This window comes from Seriola dumerili, unplaced genomic scaffold (assembly GCF_002260705.1).
Source record: "Seriola dumerili isolate Sdu_G_001 unplaced genomic scaffold, Sdu_1.0 BDQW01000202.1, whole genome shotgun sequence".
In the NCBI taxonomy this organism is placed as follows: domain Eukaryota; kingdom Metazoa; phylum Chordata; class Actinopteri; order Carangiformes; family Carangidae; genus Seriola; species Seriola dumerili.
In genome coordinates, this window is record NW_019174457.1 from 231,698 (window position 1) to 254,761 (window position 23,064).

The window sequence follows — 23,064 nt, forward strand, 5'->3', positions numbered from 1 at the left end:
TGATGTTTACATAAAAGAAGAAAAAAGAAACGATGGCAGTATCAAAATGGATAGCTGGTTAGCAACAGGAAGAGTTAAAAGGAAGGAGACATATGGTGAATCGACAATTAATCCCCCCCCATCAAACAAAAAAGTAAAAGCTTCAGTCCACTTCAGTCCTGAGTGTTTGAAGGCTTTATTACTGTTACAGGGTCGGATGTGGGACACCAACATTTTAGAGATTTTGGAAAAGATTGGAAACTTCTGAATTGGGTGATTTGACGGACTTTGAGCTAAATGCTAATGCCTATATGTTGACATGCTCACTGTGACAACGCTAACATGCTCATATTTAGCATCTTAGTTTAACCTGTTATCATGGCAGTTTTTCTGAATTAGCACTAAGCAATACTAACTTACTTACTAACTTACAAATGTCTCCTTTAACACTTATACTGAATTAGATCATTATCATTGAACCATTCCCCATGTTTCCAAGAAAATGTGTGTACGCCGAAACCTAAAAGCAACGCACCCGGACTGAGGGCCTTCCACAGAAATGACACTGTTCACCACACGGTTGTATATGTAAAGCTTGTGGGTTTAATATGGCAATTTTCACCAGCAGATAGAATCAACATGTGGGATTCAATCCAGCCAAGTAAAATATATGCACCACTTAAAAGATCAGGACACTACAAAATAAACCTCTGCTCCAAAAACAAGAAAAAAAAATAAATAAAACAAGAAAAAAAAGAAGTGTTGATCGTACAGCTTCAGATCCGACCATGAACGCTTCCTCGTCTGCTCTATAGCATCAAAAACAGCTGGCTGGGCAGCAGCACACCAGGTTTCCCTTGTTGCATTTTTGAAAACACATCCACATAAAGACACGGCCACCGACGACAAATCTTCAAATAGAAACAATTACAGAACATCATTTCTTCGCGGGTACAGTTAGTCTGGTAATCATACAGGTAGCATGTATGACACATGGATTATACTACAACACAGTATATATACAGTAGCAGTGAGTTGATAGTTGACAAACCGTGGACCCTCGCTGAGCTCTTCCTCACTACCTCTCTCTCTCTCTCTCTCTCTCTGTCTCTATTCACAGCTCTTCTCATGTGTTGATGAGTGTGAACAGACTCTGGAGAGGCAGAAGGCGAGTGTGCTGCCATTTTCGGCACACGAAAAAACACATTGTGGCGGCGGTGTTGTTGCTCGAATGCCTGCTCCCTTACTCAGGCAGCGGGGCATATGCTGTTGATAATATAAGAAGCACGCGTGAGGAGCCTTTGGAATAAAGAAGGAGAAGAAGAAGAAGAGGAAGAAGAAGAAGAAGAAGAAGAAGAAGAAGAAGAAGAAGAAGAAGAAAAAAAAGCCCTGCTGAAGTTAAGCAAAGCTCAGCTCAGTTGCTTCTCCTGTCGGATCTGCAAATGCAGATTTTGTAGAGTGTTACAAAAGTGTTTGTTTTTGTTTTTGTTTCTCTTTCATTTACAATTCAAGCAGTAAAGATGTGTGATGATACCTCCTATTAAAAACAACAGGAAATATCAGTAGCCCAAAAGAGTGGTTAACAGTACTTCACAGAGAAAGAAAAAAACACAACAAACATTTTCCGTTTTTCGGTCGTAAAACTGCCACGAGACATTTTCAGAGGTTTGGAGAGTGAAGAGACTTTTAAAAGCAGCCTTGAGCAAAAAAACAAAACAAAAGTACATCACAGTCTTTTTTTCTCCCCCCCCCAGTATTATAAGAAGCAGTGTGTACGTTGCTGGCAGTGGGACACTAGTCTCTACAGGAATGTCTCAAGATAAGGACGGCTCTTCCACATTATGCACCATATGGACACCTAAAAAAAACCAAAAACAAACCAATGGATCGAATCCCTGGTCGTCGTTGCTAGGATCGAAACAGTCTGGGCGAGAGAGAGGGGTAAAAACTGTACATTTACAATGTAGATACACTGTGCAACCACCTCAGATTTGAAAACCTGTAGTAGATAATACACATTTAGTGTAAAAGCGTAAGTAGGTAAGTGAGCGAGTTCCCAGTTACGTCAAATGTACCGTTAAAGAAAAATCAGCAGGAAATGGTACATGTTACAGTCCGACTCACGAATTCCAGTTTTTCTATCGTTTTAAATAAATCATACAAAAATAGTAGTGTACAGTATACAATCTGTCATGGTCTTTGATTCTCAGTGTGTCCACAGTGTGTGTGTGTATAACTCACACACACACACACACACACACACACACATACGCACACACACACACACTCAGTGGTTTCTATAACTAAGTAGCGTCTGACTCTTTTCAGAAAAGAAGTCCTAAGCTCCCGGCTTCAGTCCTGGGGTAGTCGGTCCGTCACGCTCCCTCTGTGGCTGCAGCTGCTTCTCAAACAAGCTGAGTCTCCACAGACCGTCACGCTCTCTCCTGCAAGTCGCCTCCCCAGCCCCACCCCCAACCCCCCTAACTCTCCTCTATCTCGTTCCTCATCCCATCTCTCAGGTTATCTCTGCAGGTCTCCAGGGAGGTAAATAAATGAGTCCCTACGATCCCTCTTTCCCCTCCGAGCCCTCCGGCGGCGCTGGTTGCTCCTCCGCCGTGGGTGACTGGGCCCCTCCCGGACCATCTGCGCACAAAACACCAAAGAAAAGACACGATGAGAAACATGTTGCTGCGACTGTCAAGGGTAAAAAAAAGAGGCTGTCTAAAGCTTCTGTTGATCAATACCAATGAATTCCTGATCATTACATCACTAGGTGCTGTCATGTTTTACCTTTGAGGTCACACAGAACCAAGTCTCTTTAGATTCGATGCCCATTTGCTTCCTACCCATGCAGACACAAGTGCTGCCAATCTGGCACGCCTGGTGACCACACTCGTGCCGGTCGTGATGAACGACCTGGTAATGACTCATCGCTGCAACTGACCAGCAAGCCCAGAGACCTCCGCTGTCACTGCCCCCCCCCCACCACCTGACTCCTTTATATCTAAGCTATCTGACTTGCAGCACTTGCTTCGCTTCATCTTTCTTTATATCTTGCTATGTTTATTTTTATGAACCAAAACACCAAAGTAAATTCCTTTTATGTAAAAACCCACTGGGCAATAAACCTGATTCAGATTCTGATACTAAACAAATGGAGCTGAAACAACTGTAAGTCTTCAACCGCCAAATCTTTTGTCACATCTGGCAGCCATATACGGGCCTGAGCCGGGCCACTCTCATCTACCGGGCTAACTAGTGGTGTCATTTTTCTATGTCTGAAACACTAACTGTGAAAACAAAGTAGGAGATACAGACTGTACTCAGGAACAAACAACAGGATAGAAAACCAATGGATTTTAAAGCGTGCATGATGTCAGGATTTTACGAGCTGATTACAGTTTTTAAATTTGTGCTAAATTTTGTAATAATAACCCTTTTTAAACTAACTAGTGTCATTTACCTTTGAGGGAGAGCTCAGCTAGTTTAAGAGGCAGGTCTCCAGGGTTTACGCCGGCCGGAGAGCCCAGGATGTCAGGCAGGGCATTTCGCCTCCCCGAGCGTCCGGAGGAGGCAAAGTCCAACACTGGCTCCACTTCCGTCATCTCAGGACCCCTCTACGATAGAAAGGAGGGGACGAGAAGAGGGTTAAAATTGAAAATAGTGGACGGAGCATTGTGTTCTTACAAATGATATATATTCCACAATAAAGTCAGTAGTCATCTTTCTGTGCGGACGTGTAATAAAAAATATCATTAACTCAGTCTGTGCATTTGAAGACTCCTCTTTGGGGTCGCCAGCTTCAAGTTTCTGGGAGTCCACGAATCTGAGGAACCTGAACACCTCACACCTGGTCAAGAAAGCCCCACATTGCCTCTTCTTTTTGAGGGTCACAAATCAACAGACTCCCCCCACAAAATAACTTCTACCGCTGCAGAACAGACAGTATCTTGATGTACTGTTGTACCATCTGCTCTCTAGTTGCACCACAGCCTGCAGCGGATCGTCGGCTCCCCGCTTCTAAACCCGATCGACGTCCACTGGAGAAGGCTTCACAAACGAGCCACTAGCTCCATGAAGAGACCCCCACACATCCCTGGACACTCCCTGTTCACCACCCTCCCCTCAGGCAGACTCAGACAGACAGGCTGAGAAACAGCTGTTTTCCACAAGCTGTGGACAAGCTGCTGCAACCACGGCACCCCATCCATCACCCCCCCCCCCCCCCCCCCCCCTCCCCCAGCCCTACAACAAAAGTCCTCCAGCGCAATACGATTACCACCTGCAATAATAGACAATATTTCAAGTCTTTATAAGACTATTTATTCTTATGTATATTTATAATGACCACTTTTAAAATTAATTTATTCTTATTTATCTCTAATGTTGTGCTACAATAAGGAGTGGAGTGCTGCCAAACTAAGTTTCACTGTGTCCTGATATGGAATGATAATAAACTATCTACCTATCTAAATAATCTACTTGGCCTATTTTCCTCTAATCTCTAATTAATGACTTTACTTTTACATATAGTCTAAAGATCTCTGTCCATGTGTAGTGTGATTATAGATCAGGTCTAGCTTCTATATTAATACTGTGAAAGTATCAAAGCCTCAGTCCACAGAGAAATGCACACAGCCTGTATTCAGAAACTGAGCCTTAAAACCAGCCGTCAGGACTTCCTGTAACTTTTTGATGTCACAACAAAACAGTTCCCGCCCTAAACCATGCCACAAGCCCAGCCCCGCCCACCTGAACCCACCATCCTAACCTTGCAGGATTTGGTTTTTACCTGAAATCTGTTATATTTTTATTGGATCAATCAGAAAACAGTCAGCCAATCAGAAGAGAGGCTCAGAGCCCCCTCTCTTCTGATTGGCTCACCGACCTGTTGTTACTAGAGCTCCAGAGAGAAGCCTGAGAGAGGAGATGTAAAACTACACTGGGATGAAACACAAATATATCTTCTTATGGATCAACACTTCAGACAAAACACAGAAGAAGAGTCAAATATGGGACCTTTAAAAATGACGTCGCATTTTGGATACTACAGAGCCCAGCAGTGTCCGTTCATCTTGACATGTCTCCGAAAACAAAACGTGCCTAATCTGTTTAGTGATTTTAACGCCAGGAGAAAAGATTTATCACTGGAGCGGAGGATGCGTCTGTCTGGGCTCATGGCAACCAGCAGCTGGGGAGTCGGCTCTAGGCTACACTGGTGACCAGCAGAATTACACTGCTTGTCACACACACACGCGCACACACACACACACACACACACACACACAGACACACACACACACACACAAGTACAGCAAGCCGCTGTTGCTATGGCAACAATACAGAAAAGCACCACTGGCAGGTATATGACTCGAATCCATTCTCTCACTATCTCTCCTTCTCTTCCCCAGTCTCCCTCTTTTGTTGTGTTGCTTTGCTTTAAATAACCATACCATTCTGTGGAGCAAAATCCCATTTCCCATCGCTCTCTCTCAACAAAGGAATGGCATGTGAGTTAATGTGCACTTGCAGCTATAAACTCAACACACACACACACACACACACACACACACACACTTGAACACATGCACAATCCTAGATCTCCAGAAAAAAAAAGAAATAAAAGAAAAGAAGGGGGCCACAGGTTGGCCATCTGTTAGCCTCAAGCGCTATTGTAGCTTAGACATTGAGCTCATACAAGCCACAGTAGTTCATAGTGGCCTATTTCTTTTAATAATTCCATGAGCATAAACATATTTCCTCCGACAGTTTGACATAATCGCCTGCTGACAACTAAACCCGTGACTGTGCACACAGAGGGAGGAGTGACTGCTACCGGCAGGACAATGTAAACACAATGAAATGGCAGGATTTGCATGGCTGTGGGTGATGAAAGGTGACAGCAGCATTGTAGCATGTAGCATTTTTTGACATGACTGATAGCATTTACTTAACACACACAAACACTCGGAGCATCCCTGGCTTTACTGAACAGGATGAACATGCAGTAAAACACTAATAATTAATGCGGCGATAAATTATTTATGTCAAAATGTTGTTGCACATTTAATGTTGTGCCATGTTGAAAACTCGGGGGCCACAGCCACGATTTTAGACATACTGAGGTTCATTTGTAAATAGGGCTGAACGAAAAGCAAAAACAAATCATAAAATGAAAATGATTATTTTCACAGATATTGCGACATGAGTCACAGTGGGAATGGTCATTTCAAATATAATAAAAAATAAATATAAAAATAATATTTCAGTTACAAAAAATGTTATTTATTTAGTTAACTGTTCAATCAAACGTCCTTTATTCTGTATTTGCTGGATTAAAAGTATAAATGCTGCTTAAAAAAAAACTTTATTTGCAACACTAAAGGGATCCAATAAAACAGTAATAAAAATATTCACCACAGGACTGTCACTGTTTTAAAAAAGTCACGTTTGAACAAGTTTGCATGTTCAAATTCATCCGAGTCAATGTTGCTTATTCCTAAACTACACTGTAGAAATGATGGTTCTGTTCAGTAGCTGCACCTCCGCTGCCTCACACAAGCTGAGTTTACTGTAAGGCTGTTGCGTTGTGCATCCATTTTTTCATCCATGGCGTCAAATCCAAGATTATTCCAAACATTACTTCTCTTTCCTCGATTACTCCAAGTTTGGTGAAGGGGAACAACGTTAGCTTAGCATCGGCAGGTCAAACAGGTCAAAACAAACAGGTGATCATATATTTTTCTTTTTCACCATCGAAAGGTGGTTTTGAATAAACAGTGAATCCTTCATGAGTAAGCGCTCAGTTGTAGACTCTCCATGTGCCGCTTTGCACCCGAAAAATTCAAATGAAAACACCAAGGACGCGGCCTTTGCGCCCTCAGGGTGAGCAACGACCTCTCCAGTTTCGGGTCTTTGAATCGAAGTAGCTCTGTGGTGAACCGGTCTGTATAGTTGCAAAATTAAATTAGTAGGACTGCACTGTAGGCGTCCAGGGAATCCAGAACATTGTTTTCCCTATCAGGCCCCACATGTCAAAGCTGCTCTTTGTCCTGGATTTGAGGCCAGTGTTCAACTAAAAGTCCGACAATAGCAGTCTAATCGGAGCCGAGCGGCGGAGAGGACACACAGCTTGTCTCTTCTTCTTGCTTCTGTTGCCCGACCGGCTTGTCCAGCCGAACAGCCGATTATCAACGAAAAGCCAGGATATGACTGTTAATCTGGATAATTAAAAGCAAAAACAAGGCTTTCGCTGATGTATCGACTTGCTGTGATGTCAGGTCTATGTTGACCTTTTATTTAATACAAGCTGGTGACAGCTCCCAGTGTGATGTGGGAGGATTTTCCTCAACAGCTTCAGGGTTTTAGTCTGAAAAACCTGCCTCAGTCAACCTTAAGAAGCTGTTTCTCTCCCTAAACATGTTGTTAGCTTTGTTTTAGCATCCAGTGATGGTTTAAATGTATCTTAGGGCTTTTTACCTTTTGTAATTTTTTAGGTAAATATGAACAATCATTGTAAAACAACAGCTTCCAGTAGCTTCAATCCAGACATATCAGTGTCAATAACAGCCTTGGAAACCGACCAATAGTCTGGCCCTAATTAGAACATCTGGTCGGTAACTTTCATTAAGCCGTCGGATTAAACATTGAAACAGGCAGTGACCCATCATCTGAACAGGTTTATTTTAGCTGTTAATCCAACAACAGTTTAGATGGGATTATCTTGTCAAGAAAATTGACCTAGATACGATGATGTCGGCGCCAGCTTAGTCGGACACGGGAACAAGCCGCAGGTATGTTACGCAACAAGGTCGAGTTATGAAAGCCTTTTGATGGAAGAACTGTCACAGGTCAATGGTTGCTTACATGAGAGGGTGCGAAGATGCTGGCAAAAGACTAAAAAGAATAAAAAAGTGTCTTTCTGTTTTCTTTCAAACTGCAAACACGTGACAGCTCCGCAATTAAATAACAGCTCATTAATGCTGCAAATTGCTACCTGGGCTATTTCTAAACACAGTGACCTCTATAATTTAGCAACAAATTACACTGCGTGTACTTGAAACATCCTCTGTCTTGCAGTGCCACTGTGTAAATAATCACACAGCTAAAATTATCCTCTGATGTCTTGCAGGTTGGACAAGTGCAAATGAAAAAAGCCCTTTCAGCCATACCAAAAGCAGGTGTGTTGCACTTAAACAGCGCATCACTTCCAGTGTTGAAGGGTATTTCTGACCACAGCAGCACAGGTTATTGTCTCCAATCAAAACGCACGGTGCTCTCAACCCGCCGGCGAGAGCGGCTCTTTTCAGGAGAAAGCCTTGCTGGCTTCTTCAGAAAAGCGTCGCATCTATTCTGAGCCGAAAATACAGGTCCAAGGACCCTGCGTCAGAAAGCTCGTCTCCACAGACATTTTCAGTAGCGGGGACTGGAGGCTTTTCAGCACCACGGACAGAGCAAGAGAAAGAAAGCTAACGACACAAAGACACTGAGAGCTTCAGAACTTGGACCAGGCAACCGACACGGACGTATTACTTCCCCTGTTGTGTGTAAAATGTCAAAAACCAAACTCTATTCACGAACTTGGCGAGTAAATCTTTCCATGGTATGGACAAAACCTACACACCTTGTATAACTGACCACGTTATATGCTGCAATGTTCATTATACCCAATATAAAACTGTTGAATATAATGAACAACATACTGAACCACTGTGAAAAGTGATAAATAAATATATAAAATTAATTAATTCAAAAAAAAGAGAATTCTTAACCTGGGGAACACATCTGTATGAAATATTCCCACCTCAAGGTTCACTTACTAATTTTTTTTCCCCGAAAGCTTTTGACTTTATCTCTTCAGCAAATTAATGATATGAAATCCCACCTGCAGACCAAAACTCCATACCTTCATCACTCGATGACACCTGAGCAAGTTCCACTGGCTGAAGAAGGCCATGCAATATGATGAAAAGCTCTTGAGTGTAGAATATTTTATGGAAAAAAAATAAATATTTGTAGACGATTTTAATGGTTTGGTAACGCTCTATTTTACGGGTCCATAATTTCCTTTAAATATCTGCATAATTTCTTAGGAGGTTTCCCAGAAGACATCATTTAGTACTAATTAGAGGGGAAGTGCAAACATCTATGAACAAAGGCTTGACTGAAACTCAAATTACAGGACAGGAAGTTGAGGCAGGCTCATCACCCATTAAACAACAGAAGAAGAAAAATGATCAGAGGAGAAGTAAAACTGAGAGGGGAGAGGAGTAGAGGAAATATTTCATCGTAATTTGGTCTGAAATTACAAAGTTCTATCCATAAAGTTTCTTGGAAAATATCTGAAAAAACAGACCTTTAAGTTTAAGTATCATAGTCATAAAAAATGGTCATAAACTGTTGATACATATAAAATACTCACATGAAATATAAGCTACTGGCAGTTTTTAGTACAAAAATATCAGCACTGGTAGAGGCCTTTAAAAAGCCACATCCATCAAAGCTTTCTTCCCTCCAAACAGGAGACAATGATAGATATCAGTTCTCCGAGCCAAGCAGCCTGGCCCTGCCTGCTGCCTGAGGCTGACCTCTATTCTGCTGCTCATCAGTCTCACACTCGCAGTGTGACCGCCACAGAGAGAGAGAGAGAGAGACGTCCACAGTCAGCACGCACACACTCCAGCTCCACTACAGTCCATACAGTACAAACCAGCGCAGATAACACGTGAACCGGCAGCCGTTAGATTAAACACTGTCATTTTTTCTGGCGATTTGTGACATGATTTTCAGAGATGTTTAATTACAGATTGGCGAGTTGTCTCATGTTTTGTCTAAATGCTTTTCCTCACCAGACAGTCCGGCCACAGCAAATCCAAACCGTATACATCCTCCTGTGGTCTGTGTGTGTTGTCTTTTTGCCCCCCCTCCTATAGTCATGGCATTAGTCAGTCATTAAGACTGGGGTGGGGGTTTAGGTCAGAAAACTGCCTTCCCACCCAAAGAGGAACTGCAGAAATCATGTTTACACAGCTGGCGCAGACACGATAAGTTTTAGATGAATAAATAATGCCTGGGATTAAGTCCCTTGCTATTTTTAGTCCCTCAAACCCTGTGATTATTCCCTGTCCTTCTCCCCACTTTTTTTCACTGTTATCCTAAAGCTTAACATGACTCTAGCTGCCATGGAAACTGCACCATTGTTATAAAGGCAGCTATATAGTGGAGGAGGGGAGCAAAAGACGATGCAGGACTATCTTTATGCTGCTTTGGTTCTTTTTTCTGCTCACGGAGATGTCTCGATATGTTAACATCTGATCTGATGTTAACATTAAGTGGTGGATTGTTTCTGCAGGTAAGCAATGGAAATAATACAGGAGCACAATAAAAAGAGGTTGAGAAAGTGGTACGCAGGAAGGTATAACGAGAAATAACTGTTCATAACTGTTGAAAAGGATTAAATAGAAAAAAAGAAAATGCATGAGATGAGATGAGATGAGATGAATTCAGTGCAAAACTATCAAGCTCTATGCAAAATTTAACACCTGAGTTATAAGTGTGAGGAAAGGAACAAGGCTTCACTCATCATATTCACATTAACAGGTGCACAGAAGGTTAAGCATATGCACAAAAGCTAGAAGGTGAAGTAAGGCTCTGATATCAGAGGCTGATCCCCCCCCCCCCCCCCAAAAAAAAGCTGTGTTTTTCTTCCTAAGCACTTGCAGAGGAGAGAGAAGCAGAGAGGTGAGACTGATCTAATGAGACAGCGCGATCACAGCCTCCCTTCAGATCTCACAAACATACCAGGCAGATCTTCTCTCGTCTTCCCTCCGCTGATCCGCGCAGATCTTTCCCTCACTATGGCTGCCTGCTTTCATGTTTCAGAAGCCAGGACTTGCAAGACAAAAACACATCGGTGTAGGTTTTTACTTTGTAGATAATTTGCTGGGTTGGAGGGGAAGGGAGGGGTGTTAAGAGACAGGTCTGGGCATGTACAGTACAAGCCGAAATGTTTTGAAAATGAAAGTCTCTTTACTGGAAATCACCAGTTAACATCGGCCCTTTTCTCACAGAATCTGCCTGGTGTGTCTGGTGGAAGTCTAAATTCTGTTTTAAAGGATTTCCAACCAAATAATAATTAAATTCTGGGGGAATCATTCAATTGATTGTTGGCTAAACCAAACTGTCCAATCATGGCGTAGCAATTGTAAACTAGGCACGGCAGGTCGTCTCAAACCAAAGCACCAGGAGAGTTGTCTACTGTCTATTCCAAAAGTTAGGGTGATGTCTTTATCTTTAACTTTTCCAAAAGCAAAAACACAAGAGCTAACGTGTGAGACGGACGCATTGTATTTGCTCTGACTTGAGCTGCAAACATTAGCATGCCTGGCTAACTTTCTTGCTAGTACTAGTGTTGCTTCCTAAGCCAAGGAATGCTTCATATGTTAACATCGTTATCCTTGTGCTAACATAGGTAGAAAAGATATGTTTGAAGAGGTTGTGTTATGTTGGAATCGAACATAGTCAAGACCAGAACATCCACGAGTTAAGCTACCGTTAGCAATTTGGTCCCGTTCTTCATTTGGTTTGACAAAGTTGACGCTGCAGCAAACAATGAGGCATCAATGTGTTTTTTTTTTTTCAGGTGTTTCACAATTCAACAATCAATTCACAGTCACATTATAGTTAAATATTACATACGTAGCCATCCGTAGCTCTAAACATTAAGCTGTCAGCTAGAGTTAGCGTTAATTAGCTAGCTAGCTACAGCTGATGCAGCAAAATTGATGGTGATCAGCTACAAATGAGAAACATGCTTTTCTTTATTATGTGTGAATATTTTGTTTCTTTTTTAAATCTGCCACTTCATCACTACAAACAGCATATGTGACATGCTGCATTAGTTTGAACAGATTAGCAAGTTTAGCGAGGGGCCAGTCTTTCTCTTTTATTTTCAATAGTCTAAATAACAATGAAAAAGATAAGAAATATAAATATCGCAGTTGAAAAGTGTCAATCTGCTGAATACTGCGCATTGTTATTGAATTTCGAAAACAGTTTCAGAAACTACCCACAAACACTAAGAGGAAGTCACAAGCACTCACTGATATCATTCAGCTATATTGTTTACTGGCACATAGGTCCAAAGGGCACCTCCTGCTACAGTCCTTCGAATAGCATCTGAAAGCAAACCGCCCACTCTGTAATTAACTGCATTTAATGTGCAATAACAACAACAAGCCATTATACGAAATTAGGACGACTGAGTGGCCTCCGCGTTGCCAAATATGAGAGATTGAGCGGCTTGTCATAAGGGTCAATCACAACAACAAAGCACCCAGCTATTTACAACAATTAGCACACTTGACAGAGACCCGTAAAGAACGGCTGGCAGGCAGTGATGGCGGAGGCCTCAGGGACGGTCTGAAGCACAGAACATGTGAAGTAAGAACTGTTTTGGGGCATGTACGACTTTCACACTTCACGTTCTGATTCAACACTGACTATTAACTAATCCTGACCACGAGTGGCTCTCCAGTTTGTTCCATAACAAAGGGCATACATGACAAAATCACATTGTCCGATAAAGGATGTCCTATTTTTTGCCTGGTGGCGGCTACACACGTGTTGCCATTGATGTAGCTCTACTCTGAGTCTAATTAGATTTAGAGGCTAATTAGATTGGTGGCCTTTGTCTACCTTAACTTGTTTGGTTTGAATCCAGTACTTTACAGGGGACCTCCATAGATGTTACGCATGAATGCAACATTACTAGTCAATAGAGGCACCACTCAGCCGGTGGAAACGGCTGCGTAATGTCTTCACTGAGCTTCATTAAGTCAGATAAAATAACCCTGGTGATGTCATCGGGTTGTCTTGGCAACAGTAAAATTTACAACAGAAAACCCAGCCAGTGAGCGTGTAACAACATGACACTACTGAGCTGCATTATGGGAAGGGTAGGATCCCGGATCCAGAAAGTAAAAGTCAGAACTCAAAGTCAGGTTATCTGTCTTTCCTGCAGTTTGACTGGAGTAATAAACTGTTGAGATTAGCACAACTATATTAAGCTGTTGTAAAAAGGGAAGTTGTAACTGCAAGTAAGTATGACACACGTGTGAAGTGTTTCTGTGATGTTGCATGCTGTATTTATCATTTAATTAATCAACCAGTTGTCTAAATGGGGGGCACTTGACCTTAATTTAATTTAATCACATTTTATTTCACAAAAATTCACATAAGCATGCATGAGGGGCATGTAATATCAATACAGTTATTTTGAGAAGTTTTCATCTATGAAAAGGTTTAAACTGCTTTCTAAACTTCTAATAAAAAAATCCTCTCTGGTGGAAACAATCAATACTTTTACTCATTGTAAACTTTTTCACATGAAAGTCTTGAAAAAATTGAAACTCGGTTCACAAAAGTTTCAGTCTAGGGCGTAAAAGTGCATATGATACCGAAGTTCAGGCACCGATACAGAATTGATAGTTTTTTAGATATATTACTTCAGATGTTTTCAAACTGTGAGGCTCGCCTCCCCAGGGAGGGAGTTTGAGGGAGAAGTGCAAAGATACTGTGTGATGTGAATTTGAGTCAGGAATCATACTTTTTCTCAAAGTCATAACTCAGTCAAATATCAACACACAGACACAATGCACATATTCTGATGTTCAGTGTGGTTTATATTATTATCTCTGATGCCCATCATCTATAAACATTCATAAATCTACTGAGAAATCATCGAAGAAAGAAGCTCCTCATAACCCAAGGACTTGCCTGAGAATAATCATGTTTTTAAAAAGGAGCTATTTATAGGTTCTGCTATTGCTACATAGCCAGCGTTAGCATTAACAGCTGTTAATGCACCAGTCTTGGCAAGAGCTTCAACCACCATTGTGTTTACAAGACAAGAGGTTATAATACACCCTCCGAGCAGACACCGAGTTACAGTGACTCGGTATCGGAAAGTGGTGACATAGGCTGACTGGGCTGGAACTAGCTGGTTAGCATGCTAACTTCAGTAGAAAGAAAAGAAATGATAGAAATAAAAGCAGAACAAGAAGTTTGATGCTGAACTGAACAGCTGTTAGTGCTAACGTTTGATATGTTTATATATATATATATATATATATATGTAGCAATAGCAAAACTTTAACATAAAATTGCTGCTTTAAATCTCCTTTAGCATCAAAGTAATCCATTGATTGATGTTACATTCTTGGGTGCATTCAAAGCAGGAACAGCTAATGGCTAATACCTTTAATAGTGCCTTTGATGCAGTGTCTGACTTTGAAAACCTCAGCATTACTTTGAAAAACAGAAGAATAAACATACATATATATTTTCATAAAATCCCTTTTTGCATCTGTACAAAAACAAAACAAAAAAATCTGTAAAATTATCACAATTTTAAGTGATTTATATTACGAATGAGGTTTTCAAAGAATAAGATTTACCAAACTGACACACATTCATTGCCAGCTTTTGGGTAATTCACAGTTTGCAATAGACACATTTCCTTGAGCACCAAAAAAAGGAGAAAAAAAAGTATGGAGCTTTCACAGCCGTCCACTGGGCTGCAAGTAACAATTATTTTCATCACCAATTTATCTGACAATCATTTGGTCTAAGAATATGTCAAAAGATGATGAAAAACACCCATCAGGCTTTCACCTGAGCCCAGAGTGACATCTTCAAAGTGTCTGACCAACAGCCCGAAACACAAAGTTGTTGAATTCATCTCGATATGAAACTGAGAAAAAGCTTAACTTTTCAAATTAGCGAATGTTTGTCATTTTTCTCTTTATAAATGCCTAAAAAATGTATTTTAATGTATCTAACTCAGTGCTAGTATCAGTATCAGTAGTATCAGCCTTCGGAGGCCATATATCAGTTGCACCCTTGCAGCAGCAGTAAGGCCAAGAGAATAAATCTACTTTATGCGTCACACATGTCCAATACATGTGTGACACCAGGAGGACAGTGTGTGCTGCCGTCACATCAATATTTCAGCACAAAGCCCGTTGTTTTGAAGAGTGTAACCAAGGCCGTCCTCCACCCCGGGCGCTCTCCGAACTAGACCATCATGTCAACAGCGATGCGGCCGGGGTGGCTGCGGCTGCACGTGCTGCTCCTGCACGCTGGCTACCACCCATGGGCCTCTGGCACTCTCTGACAACAACCCTGGTAAATGGGGCATCGGCTGAAATACACACACACACACACACACACAAAAATAAAAAAAATAAAAATTCTGCAAAGCCAACACACACACTGCCACCCTGCATCAACAGAAGTGTCAAGCTCTTGTGTTTGTGTTTGTGATTGTGATTAAAGCTGTGCTCAGCAACGGGGATAAAAGAAGAGCCGCGACAGACGAGGATTTCATCTCCACCAGTAGAAACCCTGGGATTTCCACTTATCTATCCATCCTGGTATTTCTCAAGTCCAAGCTCAACACAGAAGGAGTGACATCCATTTCCTTTGACGTTTTTCCTCCAGCTCTTCGTGGGAAATCCCAAGTCGTTTAGGGAGGTGTCCGAGACGCTGATTGATCAGACGCGACATCCACCTCAATTAGCTCCATAGGAGGCAAAAGAAGTAGGAGGAAGGGAACCTGTGATGTCGCCCAAAAATATTCCACTGTTGTTTACGTTCTAATCTCCATCCGCAAGGAGAGATTCAAACCAAATATAAGAACAAATGCCTCATACAAAGACAATTAAACTCACTGACATCAGATCTTCAATTACTCTCTTGATTGATCAATCAATTGATTAATCATTTGGTCCAAAAGATGCAAGAGAATCGTGTGTAACGTCACAATTTCCTCACACCCAAGACAACAGCATCAAATCGCTTGTTTTGTCCGACCAACACAAGACTTACAGATATAAGCTTTATCACATAAAACAAAAACAAACAAAAAAAATAGCTGCAACCAGAAAATATTTGGCATTTTTGCTTAAAAAAAATTAATTGATCACAAATTGTTGCAGTTTATTTTTCTGTCTGCTAATTAATACATTATTAATGTTTATTTCAGCCATAATTCTATAACAATCATGCACCTTTAAAGATGAACTCATTGATTGGGGGTTATTTAGGAGCAGTGGAACAAGCTCAACATTTCACCCATTATTATCATGTAAAGTTGTCATGGCGAATGTGTTAGCAAACAGCCAACGGCGGACGCAGAACATCCCCGTTCGTTTACAGCTGTGTTTTCGGTGAATCCGATGAATTCAAGTCCAACGAAACCGAAACAATTTGTCGACATAAGACGTGTAAAGTCGGCGGGTGCAGCTGCTGTAAAGAGACGCTTTCTTCAGTGGAAACCAGCCCGTTGCAAAACGCAATTCAAAACAGCATCTGCACCTCTCAGCCCTCTCACAGCCTCTTCACTCGCCAACGGGCAGGATTGAGCTCTTCACATGGTGGATGTCTGACCGAACGTTTTTTCGAGATGCCGTGCCTGTTTCTGGGGCAGACGGAATTCCACGCGGTAATTATGAGTGGAGGGGAGGGGGGGAGGAGGAAGCAGCTGATTCCATTGTGTTGTCTGATACACTGAAAAAGGTCACTGATCTGTGGACTGAATGGATGCCTTGGGGAATTACAATAAACCCTTTGTCTCCGCAGAGTAACCCTCCCGTCTCACCTACTGTCCCCTTCCCGTCTAATCAGTATTGAGAGGCTGTGGCAGCAGGAGCGATGACATTGGCAAACCACGGTCCTTTTTCCCATAGAGCCGGTGCATAGGCATGCTGGAGAGGGGGGGGGGACGTCTACTGAGTTATGCCGCCACCCCTCTTTTGGCTCTCGTCAGGCTGCGCTGCTGGGAAAATGGGCACAGAGAGGTTGAGGTCGGGACAGTCTAACGCAGCTTCTGTTCCCCATTATCATCCTCCGTCCTCTATATCTCTGCTAAACATGTCTGCCGTCTCATACGTCATATCCAGAACCAGGTGGGGAGGAATTTGACTGACATGTTTTAATGGCATGAAGATAAAAGTAGCTGTACCCAAATGGCAGCCAGCCATAGGTGACAGAAAAGGGCAACGGACTTTACAGAAGCACCGGCTCGGAGTAAACGCTTATAGGTCACTGGTCAATACAGCGGCATGATGAAGGGCTAGCTCTTAGCCTGGCAAATTACTGTTTCCATCCTCAAAGTGGCAAGGTCCCCAATCAATGGGAATTGAATTGGGCGCCGGGTGGTAAAAGTGTGACAGGCGACTCTTGGCTGTCATTTATCTCGCCGCAGAGAGGCACATTTCAGAGGTGAGTAGGAGCACTTTCCTTTCCTTCATTGGCGATTTTACAGCGGACAGAAGGTCAAATCAGCGTGTTTTCATCTCAAACACTTAGTTCTACCTGACTTCCAAGCATATAAATGTGGTTTTCCTCGTCTGAAAACAAGCTGCCGTACGAGAGCCCTCACTGAAATAAAATGCAGTCAGCCATTTTTTTTTTGTTCCGGTTGACAGGAAACCCGTGGTAGCAGTTGCTGGTAGCGGCTAACTTTGGTTGAAGAATTGGTTGCTAGCTTACAGTAACCTTTAAAGCAACCTCACACTCATCCAGCCATGAGAGCATTTTGTTCGTCTGGGTTTGTTTGTTTTTTTGGACGATTCAGTGGAAGCTATCAGTCCCAGGTGCTAATGTTTTGTTGTTTATTTTTTTTGATCCAGCAGCTGTAAATGGGAAATGTAGCTCTAAACACCAGACTTATTAAATTAGCTCTGGAAAACTCTGAAATCAGGCAAGAAAAATTTGGATTTACAGTAAAAAACCATCACATTTGCCTTCAGTACTTGACAGTTTTTGATCAAAACCATCCAAATGATGAACATCAGAATTTTAATATAAATATTTTTATTTTATTTTAGACAATTACTTAATTAAACTTATGGTGATGCCTTTAAATTGCTCTTCAGACTGAACGTGGAGCAAACTTGAGAGATGAAAGTCAATGTAAAGACATGGACGCATAATTGAACCTATGAAAATTTAAAATATTTTTACTTGAGCAAAACATTTGCAGACAATCTCCTCAAGCCTCAAACACAAGGTTGGTGCGTAAATTGCTAACTAGCTACAGCTAACCTCTGTGCTGTCGGCACAATGGATGTTGCAATGGGTTGTTCCAAACCCCCGAAGATATTCATTGCTGTTTAGGATTTTTACTCGTTGAGTGACGTTATTTGATACTGAAGAACTTGAGCGTTGATATTTGAATATAAAATATCAGCCTGTGTACACAGTGGTCAAACTTGACTGGAACAGGCCTGCACCCTGTTTATGTGTCCATCATGGTGTCCTAATGAGGGAAAGTGTGAGATAGGGGATGAAGATAAGCTGCTCAGTGTCGAGGCCACTGAAGATTAAACAGATTTTATAGGTAAAGCATTTACCTGTTTACTGATTACAGTGGCAGCCTTTGTTCCCTGTTCAATCTGAAGATAAGGCTGACTTAGGCAGTTCAGGAGGTTAGTGATAAAGGATTGAGCAGCCAGCCACGTCTGGCACCTCTGGGACTCCAGAATAAGAATGGGTGGGCAGGGGGGGGCACACGGTGCGATGTCATCATCTGTCTGCCATCATCTGTGTTAACGCACAGAGACACGAAGCCTGATTTTCCAAGAAAGAGCAGGATGCGGAAGGAGAACAGATGATAGGATGTCAGATGATTCACCCGGCGATGACAGAACAGAGCAGGCTGCCTGCGACGGCGGCGTGAGCGACGTACCTTCACGTCCCATGACTAAATATTAACTAAGGGAGTTTAAACATGACTAGAAGTGACTGTAATGCCAAGAATAAAACGCTGCTGTTTCCCCAGGTGCACCATAAAAACTGTCTCACAGGCACATTGGAGAGATTTGTTTCTTTCTTGCTCATCTCAGAGCTGTTTGAGTCCCTGTTTACCAAAAATTCTTACAACACATTTGTATTATATTAGCTCAACTTAAAGTTGCACTAACTATTAATTTTGTTAACAATTAATCACTCAGATCTACAAAACTTTAAGTTATTGATTTGGTTTTCCTTCCCACAAATTTACCATGACATTGCTAATGCTCTCATTAGCCTCGTTAGCTGCAGCAGGCTGCTTCTGCAAAAATAAAAGGCTAATAAACCCACTGTGCCCTACCTGACTGCTGACCGCACTTTAGCATTTAGCAGCTAAAGAGCCGGATATTTTTCTCCGGGGTTGGTGGAGACAAAATCAGGAGCAAAGTAAAACTGAATATCGGGCTAACACGACTTCTAATGCACGTTAATGTTGCCACGTGTGTCCGGGAATAAGCAGCTCTCTGCTAACACATCCAGCATAACGACTGTGTGAGGGGATCAAACATACGTCAGTGTCGTTGTTACGCTGCAATCAGGTGACCAACATAAATCTTTTACTGCAGCTTTAAAGTAATAAACAACATATTTTTATATATTGATGTAAAACATTGATGGTTGAACCTATAATCAGTTTTATATTTATGTTTCTAGAAGTGTTTTCTAGTAGGAGAAGAAGAACTTGGTAGTTATCATGATCAGAGAGAGTCATCATGGCTGAACAGAAGGGCCTCCAAACCTAGACACACTAATCTCAGCTGCATGAAAAATTAAAAAGGCCTGGTATTGACCACGCTGTCATATTGACAGGTGATCACTATGTCACAGTCGCATCACAGCAGCCAGACCAAGAAATGAGACTGAGCCAACCATGACCTCATGCACATGTAATTAACACAGGGTGAGATCATAAAATTTAAAAAGGACAGGCCTAGGAGCTAAAAAAAAACGAATAATAAAAAACTGCCAGGACAGAGACCCAGGCCTCATTTTCCTCACTTGGCAATAATGATTCACTACAGAGCACGTTCAAGAAGACAAGACTACACACACACACACACACACACTACACACACATACACACACACTACACACACATACACACTAACACTGCTTGAAATTCGTTCACCAAAGCAGAAAGACTGCACACACGCCTTTGCACACATGTGGAACTGGCACTCGTCTGAATGTGAATACATGCTGTCCTCAGGATGATGACATGAAGGGGCTACCACACACACACACACACACACACACACACACACACACACACACACGTTACATATACATTTAGCACATTTGTATAGACGTTGTAGTCAGGGTTATGAAATATTAGTTCCATTGTAGTTTTCAGCATCTCATTATAACCTAAGTGGTAAATTACGTCTATTTTTAGGAGGGTTCAGGTCCCATTTAAAACACTGCACACTGATACACAAAATGGCCCTCAGCTTTGGCCCTCAGAAACTGACAATGACTGGACCTGGACTGAACTAAACTACTTCTCAACTGCATTCTGAAAAGTCCTCTGGGTCTTTTAAGGTGAAACCCCCCCCCTCCCTCAAAACAACACCATATGCTTTCACAGATTCTTCTTGACGGTATTTTAACGTTGCAAATGTTTGACGCTGGCTTCAGACTGATTGATTTTGACCGTGGTTTCATTTCACAGTTCACCATATCACCAGCAACATCTGAAGGTCACGGTTTACGCACCTTTTTAATAAATCAAGGGAGATAATCCAGCTGCCATCGACCTGATACGCACACCTCCATATGGAGGTGACAGGCTGCTGGAGTTGACTGGAGCTTACTGTCGGCCTGTATTTGACATTTGCTATAGAACACTGTTAAATATTAACAAGCCTGCAGCTGAAGCCTCAGATGATTGATGTTGGCAAGATAAGTTGATCCGGAGGATTTGTTGTTTAAGCTCCTGATGTTGTTGTTTAGATTGTTTTTTTTTTTTATTATTATCTTATTTTATTTATCATGTCATTTTCTGTGCGGATAATGGCTCCAGCATGCCTCATTGACTCTTCCCTGCATGCTCTATATCGCAACCAGCAGCTTCTTCTCCGGCAATCACTCCCCTGTCTGTGTTGGAGGCTGCTCGCTGTGTTAGCGCGCGGCGGCAGCAGCAGAAGCCAGTCTGATGTCCTACCTGTGGAGCAGAACAGGTGACAGTGTATGTGCGCAACGACGGACACTCACCAACTGATTTCAGTGCGCTTCGCCGAGGAGGGAGGAAGAAAAAAAAACAAAAAAAAACAAAAAAAAACAAAAAAACCACCAAGGACTGGAGTCCGAAGTTGGAACTAGCCGCCAGACACCATCTTCTTCAGCAGGGGCGAAGAGGAGAAAGTGCGGCGTGTCGGGGAGCCCGTCCGGTGCGACACATTACACGGCCTCATCACAGCTGACACGCTGGACCCGCGGCATAGCGGACTGAACAGCGGCGACAGCACACGAACAGCCGAGCGCTTCACTGTGCGCTCGCTCCCGGGCAGCAACAGGGAGGAGCGTCAAGGCGCACGCACTCAGCGCGGAGGATACAGGAAGAGAGGGGATCTGGCCTTCAAAGTAAAAGCTGTCGAGAAAGCTTTTCGTTATATCCACGAGGGAAATTTAATCATTGCAGAAAAACAAACAAATGCTATAAGGACATGCAGAGAACACAAAATATAAATAAATATATTACATCCCAAGTTATATTGACATATAATCATAAATTAGACTAATGGCAATCACAACTTAAAGAAAAGAAAATAATCTAATATGTCTGTGAAAGATGAAAGTACTTTTGCCCAAACCTATACATAATATATGGATTTCAAAATAAATTACTTTGACAAAGTTCAATATAATAAATTGTATTGTATGCTGCTCTGTAGGTGTAAAAAATTATATAATTGAATTAGTGGATTTTCTATCTGATTTGAAACTCTCTCTCTATATATAATGTAACATTAATATTAATGCCATAGCTAAATAGAACATAAGGTTTTCTATTTTTTCAGCTGGAAATACCATTTGTATAAGAGGCTACAATTCAGTAAATGTGATATATTTGACCTATTTTTTTTTCTTTTTTATATACAATGTAATTCCAATTATCTCATAGCTTTTTGGAGTCAACTTTGAAGTCCAATCATTACTATTATTTTTGCCATTAGTAGCATTAACTATAGTGAAGTAGCCTATAATTTCTATTTATTTTGAGCATTTTGTTTTATTTTGAAGTCATACTGGTACCGTTTCCCGTGTGATTCCCGCCAAACGTGTCTGTTGTGTTTTGCCACTGCTGCTAGAAAGGTTTGTACCATTGTCTTTTTAGTGAGGGTGTGCACCTTGTCTACACAGTCAGATATTCACAGATGGAATCGCCTTTTCACCTGTCAATAGATCGAATTCAATCACTCAGTCGTTTGTCCCCAGTCCCAAGTTACATGGACAAAGTATTATATCAATCCTTATCTCATTATTGCTGGATGCATAATAAACTAATGCACATGTATTGCAGATAGGCTACCACCACCTTAAAATAGTAACAGAGGAACAGAGCTCCTGTTACAGCAAAGTCAACTGTGTTTTCACCAAAGGCTGTTTGTTCCAATCAACAGGCTCTTTTACATTATCAATATTCTGTGTTCTTCAACCCATTTAGTGTTGTCGAACGACGAAGTACCATTAAGGCACTGATAAATGTGTGAAATGCATGACCATGAACTCACTGTTACCAACAGGCTCAAGAGCCACAGGACAATAACAGGGAACATAGTGGACTGATAATACTACTCACTACTGAACTGCACATGAACAGAATGAGGTCATTTTAGAAATATCAAAGATTAGGAACAGAATCACTTTAGCCAACATCAGTCCCTGGAGGAATATTTGAACACTGACATAATGTAATGAGGCTGTTACCTGATTAACATCAAATCATCTTTTAACCCACTGGAACCAAGATTCTGGAGTCTTTTGAGGATATTATAAATCTGTTGCTCTTTAGATTGTGGGGAAATAAAGACGTGGAGAAGTGGAGGCTCTGTTTTTGCATTGAAATCATTTACTCACAGGTGAACACCTTCACTGTGTTTCTGAAGGTTAGACACAGACAGATGGCGGTTCGCCCCCTATTGCTTTAAACTCACTGCCTGACCTTCACCGTCATTCCTGTTTGCTCACTGTGTGCTACCTCTGGTGAAACAAAATCATTATTATTCC

At 41.7% G+C, this 23,064-nt stretch overlaps 1 protein-coding gene across 1 annotated transcript; it reads right to left on the minus strand.

Annotated features, from left to right (window-relative positions):
- Positions 1–2,519: 2,519 nt before the first annotated feature.
- pkib (cAMP-dependent protein kinase inhibitor beta) lies at positions 2,520–21,441 on the minus strand. The gene is made up of 3 exons (XM_022753972.1): positions 21,049–21,441; positions 3,443–3,596; positions 2,520–2,622 (listed from the first exon to the last, which is right to left on the minus strand). Exons 2-3 carry the CDS (start codon positions 3,582–3,584, stop codon positions 2,540–2,542), a joined length of 225 nt encoding a protein of 74 aa, XP_022609693.1. The 5' UTR covers positions 3,585–3,596; positions 21,049–21,441; the 3' UTR covers positions 2,520–2,539.
- Positions 21,442–23,064: the final 1,623 nt, after the last annotated feature.